The sequence below is a fragment of the Phymastichus coffea genome, unplaced genomic scaffold (genome assembly GCF_024137745.1).
Source record: "Phymastichus coffea isolate CEN01 unplaced genomic scaffold, Cenicafe_Pcof_1.1 PCOF00081, whole genome shotgun sequence".
Lineage (NCBI taxonomy): Eukaryota > Metazoa > Arthropoda > Insecta > Hymenoptera > Eulophidae > Phymastichus > Phymastichus coffea.
In genome coordinates this window covers 228,840-238,745 of record NW_026706892.1, presented here as the reverse complement: position 1 = coordinate 238,745, position 9,906 = coordinate 228,840, and the positions used below count along the sequence as shown (strand labels likewise).

Here is a 9,906-nt window from a genome sequence, read left to right as displayed (position 1 = left end):
TTGATCAGATTACCACTCTTGTGAAAATTCTAATATTCCGAACTAAAGTCGTACATATATTTTTTATTGAAAAACTCTTTTATATAAAGTTTAACGAATCGCTTGCAGGGAACGACCCTCAGCAATATTCTTTAGAGTTCTTATAGTGGCGCCTCTCTGTCCGAAATAGGACAGAAAAGCTTCGCTTTTCCTTTTCCGAGAGTTTGCGTGCGTACTCAGCTGGAGCTTTACGGTGTCGCTCGTCGCAGTTTATTGCTCAGAGCACAGCCAAAATATTTTTATTAGTTATATAGATGCATGTCAATAAAATATTTTGAATGTTGCAATACTTGTCAATAAAATATCTTGAGAACACTTCTTCTTTTTTCCACTTGAATCACATGTACTATATACCATTGAAAAGCATTTTCATACAAAGTACAAGTCGCTTAGTTAATTTCAACTTAATAAGCTAATAACATCCTGTCACCAAATATAAATAGTTTTAATGATGCAAAAGATTGCTAAGAACACGAAACTTTCATTAAAAAATTTAATTAAATAAACCAATAATATACAAGACGCTACGGAAATGACCACGGTCAATCACTTCTTGGTTTTTCGCGTTTTCCCGCGTAATAAAGTGCTACTGTGCTGGACCAAAGGAAATCAATTTTGTATAAGCGGTTGGGAACTTCGAGAGCATATAGTTCGGCTCTCAAAAGCGACGTATACAACTTTGGTGAAATAGACGGGTGAGCTTCAAACCAGCGTAAAATGCGTTTTGAAAACTAGCAGAATTCAAAATTTGCCGACAATGTTGGTGCGAAAAAATTGTCTTTTTAATTATTTAACGAAGCTGGAATGTTTATGAAATTGAATAAAAATAGATACAGATGTCAGTAATAATGGAAATTTTATTTTACGCTATGTAATACTTTTTACCTTCTTAAAAACGTAGATTTTATTTGACACATACATATCAGCTGTAAAAGGCATTAAAATTCATCTATATTCGTCAATAGTTACATTATGCAAGAGCTTGTTACTGTAGTTTTAATCATTTAGATGGAACTGTCGAAATGTGATAGTGATTTCGTAGTGATTGAGTTTTCATACATTAAATTTTTATTTAAAATATGACGTGTGTTATCTTCTTGCATAAAAATAAGTGCTGTAATGTTAAATTACGTATATACTTATATAAAATTTTTTCTTCGATACAGTATCTTAACCAAAATGGAGTTAACCAATTTTAGTACCAAATAAAGTTTAATGAAAATTAAATAAAGAAAAAGTAAACTTTTAAAAGCTAATGTAACGTCTTACCTAGTTTGAACTTTACGATGTCACGTGCGGATTTCGAAAATCAATCACAACTTTGTAGAAAGCACGTAATCAAGTTCTTAATTTGTCTAGCTAGTACCGTAAAAGTGCACTAGGTAGAAGAACACATTCCCACTTTGCACGCGCTCTCTCTCCTCTTCGGTGGTTTTGTGAAGATTCAAGCATCCCCAAGGATTAGAGCACATCGGAGAAATGAAACTTCTTGCGGATAGAACTTCGTTGTACACGGGACGAAGAAAATTTGTAAAGAGTAAATACAGATGAAAAGAAAAGAAAAAGCAGTCAGTGGATTTAAACAATAACTAACGGAGTTGAAAGATTACTTAGACAGATTTTGAACTTATCGATCGTAAGATTTGTTCATCATGATGGAATATTCAAAAATGCTATTTTTTAATCACTTCCATGTGTGTGTGTGTGCGCGCGCGCGTGTGTGTGTATTTATATAAACATCTGTATAGAAAAATAAAAAGTTAATTGAAAGATTTATGGTTAAATATCTTGAAAAAGCGAGTTTTAACAAGTTACTTTTTGTCAAAAGTTTAATTAAATAAACAGATTGCCACCGTTGTTATCAAAGAGGAAATGAAATTGGCAAAGTCAAAGGAGAGTCGCAAGATGAGAATAAAGTATGCAAAGTAATTTCCCTGCAAGTTTTTCACAGCGAAGTTTATGTAATCTCGGTTTTGAGAGTTCAACGTTTGAATTTAGTTCGTATGTGGGGATAATATTTCAGGGCCCAAGCTGTTGATGTTGAATCTTCAAAAGTTTAAAGAAATCTTTTAAAGTAAGAAAAATAAGGTTACCCGCTAGAAACTTATAATATCCTCAGGCTATAGACTGTTTCAAGACCATTGGTTGCTGAGATACTCTTTTATTTTGTCACTATCGAAAGTAAGAATTATAAATCAATTTGGTAATAGTTGCACGTATTATTAGTCAATAAGAAATCATAAATTTTAATTAAATAAAATTATTCTATATTTTTCTAACAAAATAATTTTTCAATATCTCTCCTCAATTTTCAGGATGTTTTATTTTTAATTTTTCTATTGTTTTGCAAAATGCAGTATAACAAATTTCATGTTGTACAAAAAGTATCTTTTCTAGGTAATTTCTATACGTTGACAGACAAACGACGACACAGAATAACATTTTAAATTTTTTTTATAAGATCGAGTATTTGGCATATTGACTGATTTTTTATTGCATTATCTTCCAAAAATGTAAAAAAGCATATAACGTTTTCAATTTTGCAAAAAAACGAAATGGAGTTTTAAGTCTTGTGTACTTAGCAATCGTGAGATATGCGAATTAATGGAAGTACATCTTCTTCGATCAACTTTGATGTCATTTGCTATGATGATAGATATAGTTGTAGATCAAAATTTTCTGAAGTTGTTCTACGATGGAGCGAAATCACAAGATAGCAATACAGAATATATTGTTATCGAGATGTACGGAGTACATATAGTTTAATATGACAATGTCGCAATGAATATAATTAATAAAGTGAAATTAATTATTATAAGGCAAGGAGTAACTTATACAACAGGGTGTGTGATCGTGCAAATAAGAACTCACGGAACTAATGTAACAAGAGACCTTAATTAATAATAAATAAACAGGTTCGTAGTAAACCAACATAGAAACCCTAATCATATGTGGGAAAAAGTCACTTAACTACGGTTGAGTAAAACGGTTGATTGAATCATGATCGTAAAGATAAAATAAACATGAAAACGCAAGTTCAGTAAGCAATCAGTTGTGAGTTAAATAATACAAGTTGACGCTTATGAATAACCATTCATAGAAATCTCGCTTACCGTACTGTTATACGCATAAACCATAAAGAAGGAAAGTGTCTCCGGTTGGAAAGGCACGGTGTAAGCTCCGATGTCTCGGGAACGGAGCAGCTCTCACTATGCCGTCGCCTGAGTTGGTAGAGTCGTGTAAGCATTGGTTGGAGACACTCCGGAGGATATCCTCCATTACAGCAGTCCTGTCCTTAGTCCTCGAAGCATGTTGGTGGTCGTTGAACTGCTACCTGGTGCACAGTTACACGCACTTAAAGGGTTTGCGTTGTCGCGGCCAAACTTAAGCGACACTCTCAAAGAGTCGACTCGCAGGAACACACACCCGAGTTCACGAATCTCAGTGGCGAACTTTCCTCTCGGACCCTGTCATTGAATTAAGATCGCTTCGCAGTTTTCCACCCGAACATCCTGCGGTATTCATTCGTACCCTTTGGGCCCGTCGGAAAAGGGGCCAATCAAAAAACTGCGAAGATGGAGCTATGTAGAGTCCTTATGGGTCCTATGTAGAATCTCTCTGCGTCCCGCATATCTCTGGGCTACCTGGATTGCGACGTATTGACCCTTTTTTTATGGTACGGCGTAACCCGTCGTAGGCTGACGTCTTAGGTTTTCCCCCAACATGTGTCTTACGCCAAAACGTGGGCTAAGGCGCACACATTTTTCGATCTAAGATAAAAGCGTAGTGTGCATCAGACCGCCAAGCATCGTGCAACTGTGGCGAGACGTACAGAAAATGGAAAAATATCTTAATATAAAAAAGGAAAGCGCTCATGTCTAACATGAGGAGCACAAAAGGCGCGAACACCGAGTATCATCAGTATTAATATATAATAACTTTATTATATACATTAGTGTTTTATAAAAGTATATGAAAAGATGAAAAACCTAAATCCATTTGTGACGGGGGAAAATCACTTTGCCAGTGATTCCCCTATCGCCGGTTACCTCTTGGTATCTATGTGCGCGCTCTCGTCAGTTTGGATACATATATGCATGCGTGAGCGCACTACTCATACCCGATTTCGCTTTGATTTGAGGTGACGATTGGCAGAGCCGGGAGTGAGAAGTGGCACACGGATTTTGGCAGGCCGTGAAGGTGCAGTCATGCGTGGGGAGAGAGATATGGGGACTAAGGGAAGAAGGAAGCGAGAGAATATGTGGCTCAACGCAGGAGCGAGTGAGCTCACACGAGAGCCACGCTGCGCGCGCATCCGCAGACAACCGTTAGCGGGCCAGTGCGGGGTGCACGCATGCATCTGGTCGTGCGCACGTTCTCTTTCTTGCAAAATGCTAGACTGGAGGTAGCTGTTTGAGAGGGCGAAATCCCTCACTGCTGACCGTTGCGCAATTGGAGTTGGCCTTCTTTTCTTTTGGCTTGGTGCACCGGATCGCCTTCGACCTTCACAGCGGTTTCACCAGCGCATCACCAGCTACCACCTGGTCAGAAAATCCAGCACCAGCAGCGGGAACAACAGAAGCAGTAGCAGCAACGAAATCGACAGCGTGAGCTTCTCTCTCTCTCTTTATCTCTTTATCTCCTGTGATTACGCACATGTTTCGCGAGTACCGTCGATCAGAGTTCCTATCTACCAAGCGTGTGTATTAGTGCCACGGTTGTGCACTTTATGGTACTCGAGGTCACCGCTGCACGAGCATACATTCGTGCCGATCCGCAACGGTCAGGGTTGGACGATTCTGTCAAAAAGCTACCAGCAGTTGACTTCAGACTTCACAAGTTCCGCTCCCGCTTTACGAAAATTGTAAGGTCTGAAGTCAACTACTGGAAGCTTTTTGACAGAATCGCCCAAACCTGGCAACGGTTGATCTCTCTCCGGGCTCACCACCTCGACCGTTCGCTGTTGGAGACACGGTATCGCTAAATCAATCTTGTCGTTTTTTCTTCTTTCTGCATCTTTGTTTTAAACTTGTTTTGTGGATGACCGACAATAAACTCCTTTTATTAATATTTAAATTTCCCACGTTTTTGTCGTGTTGTCTCCTCTCCTTTCCATTTCAAGTTCACATTCGCGCGAACGTTATAACTTGCACGCCCGGCAGGTTACTCAATAGTTGAAGAATTTTAGCCTCCCTTTACCCGCGCAAATAATTTAGTAAATAGAATCGCGGGCCGGATTTTAATTTCGAGAAACTGACTCTTCCTTTACACGTTTATATTGAATATTATTTATATTCAAAACAGAAAACTTGTTTTGTTTTAACGGTATTAATATAAATATTAACAGAAGAACATAGTATTGATTGGTTAATGACATGTTATATTATGTTACATCTGATGTATTTAAAGAATAAGGTTATTTCTATGTCAGATACTGTTAGCTAATAAAGTATCACTATACATACTGCAGTATACGAAAATCACCTATAATTTATATAAACATTGAACATTGATTTCTTAAATAATTCATTTTTTTCGCTGCTGCTAAGTGCTCTTGCGACGTATATTGCTTTCGCAATCAGTATTATTCCGAACAAGCATTATTTACATATAAATAAATAATAGCCAGAATATCAACAAGCCTTTTCATTTCAACTTTTAACAATAAGTATACAGTTTCTAATAATTCATGGTAAGTAGATCTTACAATGTTATACAAATCTATTTATACATTTTTATATTATGAATAAACAATTCATTATTTTCCAATTCCAACCCTTTTTCATTTATTTTTATTGTGCGATCATCGTACTTACAAATTTTTAGATAATAAAAACAAAATACCGTTCTTCAATTAAGCAAATTTATATAGTAATAATAGACAGGTTCGTTAAAAATTTATTCCAGAATATTACTCAATTACCAAAAACGTCGTTTTATGTTTGTGATATGTTGATGATCCTCTAACTATTCATTTCAAACTTAGTAAAAATTGTTTCATAAAAATTAAATATATTTTTTAATCCTTTGTATTTTTAAATAATACATAATATATTCTCGAAACTTTACGGCTTTTTGAGTTAGTCGCAATTTCAAATTATTTGTTTTTCAAATATAAATAAAATTTCTTAGCATAACAAAGTTAGTTTCTGAGAGTTAATTAAAGAAATTTGTTGATATTTAGCCAGTGATTTTTATTTAATATCAATTCTTAGAAAAACCTGCTAATCTGACGAATTTAATTTGCATCAAAAGACAAATAACCCGAAATCATAGGAATGAACCCAACCCAACCTAACATATATTTTTAATTGTATTCAGGACAGTTATATTCTACTGTTGTCATATTTCAGTGAAAAATGCGCTGCTTATTCATATGTATTTATTTACTGATAACATATGCCTACGCCAACTTTACAAATAACGTAATTGTTGACTACTTCTACTATAAAAAAGTATCTAGTGTAATAGGATACTCTTGTAATGGTATAATAGGTATTATAAGAGATTAAATAGTATTATTCTTTTTATGTATGAAACTTTATACATCCATTTATAGTAATATTTTGTATTTGAATATATAGATGATGCTCAGCTAGTTAAAGATTTTAATATCAAAGGTATTACATCAGCATTGAGTAAAATAACTAATGGATCGACAATACATTTTTTTGGTTTTGCCGATTTCTACAAACTTGGAATTATTTTAGACACACGCTGTTATAACTGGGATGAAATCCATTCCATTCTTCTAGAAGTAAGCTAATTATCGACTACATATTGTAACAACGCAATACAAAGAAGTAATTTACTTTTCTAAATTTCAGGCTACAGATTATAGAATGTATGATGAACTTCGATATTGGTTGATAATAGGATATGATCTTACTTACATTGCAGATAATATTAATGATGAAGCATTTGGAATTTCAACAAATTTTGTGATAGCGATTTCATCCGAGAATGGAGAATATTACCAACTATACGATGTATACAACGCAGCTAAAGATAAAGGTGGAACCTTAAATATTACACTTACAGGGGACTGGAAAATAGATACCAAATTAAATATAATTTTAACGCAATCAAAATTATTCAGGAGATTGAATTTGCATGGTATAGTATTACAAGCTTCATTTTTTAAAGTGAGTTATTTTTTATTATTCTTATGAATAAGTACACATACTTAGATAAGGCTATAGTTTATAATTTTTATATATATATTTTTATGTATGCTTTCGAGACAATAAAGAGTTTATTATTACTGAATATCGATTTGATTGATAATAATGATATATCAACTATATATAGAAATTTATCATTTACAGACAGTATACAGACCTGAAGGAATGAATGTGGAAGATTATTTCCAATCTTACTCGACGGCTAAAAAAGAAAGCACAGCTAAATTTGGATACAATATGTTAGTAGACCTTTCCCAGCTGTTGAACTTCAGGTCTGTAAAACTAAAATGAAAAATTTAACGTTTACAAGAATACCTAGGTTTTCTGTATGTGGCTATATAATTGATTAGTCAATAATATCAGATCTGATATTTGTAGAACTTGCATTATCCAACTAATAAGAAATTAAACATCTTTTTCTGTACAATGTATTAATCATATCGCAGGTTGGAGTGTATATCAATACCTAAATGGGAATCCAGTGATCGTATGGGGCCATTAGTTAGATCATTAGTTAACAATGACGCTGATATAAATGGTATAGTTATGATCATGAGCGTTGCAAGAACTCGATGGATTAAATTTGTGTCTGAAATATTTCCTACTAGGTTAGTAAATATAGCTATCAGCACATATTATAGCACAAAAGATTTTCCTTACACTGTAAATTTTTTTTTGAAGTAATAGTTTGTCGATAAGTTATGACATTATTTTACTGATATTGAAATGTAATTCTAAAGTAAGATTTTTATTTGATATTTTTTTTAAATAATTTACATTAAATAGCGTTTGTTTTAAAAAGAAAAAATATTCTAGTTTTCAAAATTAATCATTTTAAGAAAATAAATTTGGCTTGTTACCAATAGTCAAAGTATTTTTTTATAACATGTTGAAATAATACATTTTGATACTTGTGCGAGAAAGTAATTTCAGTCTCATATGAACGCTTCCGTCCGAATAAAGGGAGAATTATAAGCCATAAGATGATAAAATCACTTCTTCGCACATGCATTGAATTTTATTGTTCAATAAAAAATATCTGGGACGAGATCTTGAACATGCTTAATTTTCCGAGTGTGTTTAAAGTCGAATCCTCACATAGAGAATATCGAAAATTAATTAAAATGTCATCGAATGCATCTAGGACTTGCTTCTTGTTCCGCAATCCACAAGTTGAAAAAATAAAATTCAAAGAAATTTTTCGCCCATTCAATAGTAACGTTTGGTATTTAATTATGATGGTCGTGGGATCCGGTACTGCAATCCTGACGTTAGCATCTCAATTCGATTGGATAGAATCTAGATCGATGAGGATATCGCAATCTTCAATATTAATGGTTGGAGCTATTTGTCAACAAGGTATAGGTTATACAGAACACGAACTAACTTGTATATTGTCATTTTTCCTTATAATTCTTGATACATTTTTACAGGTACCAATGCTCAAATGACGTATATATCTATCAGGATCGCTTTTCTTTCTATAACGATGTTTGGTTTACTTATTTACAATTATTATTCGACTAGTGTAGTTTCAGCTCGATTCAGCGAACCAATTATTAAAATAAATGATTCTCTCAATGAACTATCTAAGCTGCCACTGCAATTTAGTGCAGAATTTATACCCTGGTTTCTCTTTTATATTACCGTAAGTGATTTAAGTGCCGATGTATTTAGTTATAAAAATATAATAGGATTGCTTCTATGTTTATGGAAATAATGTATTTCTTAGATTAATTAAAGAAATTAATAATAAATTAATTAAAGAAATTAATAAGCAATTCTTAATGATACATTATTATAATTTATATTTAGCGAGATGACTGGGAGACAAAATTGTTCTATAAAAAGCGTTGGTCGGTTTTGCCAGAAGATAAACGTTATGTACCTCCAGAAGAAGGTTTAAAGCTTATGAAACACGGTGGGTTTGCATATCATACGAGTCCTGATGTTGCATATCCTTTTGTTGATAAATACTTTGATAATCATGAGCTTTGCGAATTAATGGAAGTTCACCTCATAAGACCAACATATGCCAGTTTTGGTGTTAAAATGAATAGCACCATTGTCGAACTGATGAGATATGGGTAAGTATGTCATGAATATAAATTAAATATAATTTTAATTAATTTATTTAACAATTGAATAATTTTTAAATTAATACACTATAGATTTGTAAGGCTCTCCGAAGTAGGCATTCGCTTTCGACATATAAAAAAATGGAAATACAGAACTCTAAAGTGTAGAAAAGATATTTTGACTGTCTCCAGCGTTGACATCTACGAATTCGCACCGCACCTAATACTTTTATTAATTGGCTTACTTATTTCTATATTCTTAGTAATTGCAGAAGTGCTCTCAATTGATAAGAAAGTATTTTGTCAACGTAAAATTATAACTAAAACGTTTTTCAACCGTGGATATTTGTGATCAAGGATTATATTTGTAAATAGTAGACTTATGAAAAAACAATTTGTGAATGATATCCTAGTTTTTTTTGTAACAATGTTTTTTCATATTATATATTATGACACATTAGCTCTGTTATTAGATTAATGTATTAAATATACAGAAAGGAATGTAATAAATTTACATCCAATGTTTAATTGTCTCAACTTACAATAAAAATAATATTTAGATGTTTTTATGTAGTTTAGTAATTTTTCGATATATTTGGGTGTAA

At 33.2% G+C, this 9,906-nt stretch overlaps 1 protein-coding gene across 1 annotated transcript; it reads left to right on the top strand.

Moving 5' to 3' along the window:
- The first annotated feature begins 6,398 nt into the window (after nucleotides 1-6,398).
- On the top strand, nucleotides 6,399-9,653 carry LOC131668630 (ionotropic receptor 75a-like). The gene is made up of 9 exons (XM_058942967.1): nucleotides 6,399-6,534; nucleotides 6,624-6,796; nucleotides 6,867-7,184; nucleotides 7,368-7,495; nucleotides 7,670-7,831; nucleotides 8,368-8,582; nucleotides 8,657-8,871; nucleotides 9,039-9,310; nucleotides 9,395-9,653. Exons 1-9 carry the CDS (start codon nucleotides 6,399-6,401, stop codon nucleotides 9,651-9,653), a joined length of 1,878 nt encoding a protein of 625 aa, XP_058798950.1.
- Nucleotides 9,654-9,906: the final 253 nt, after the last annotated feature.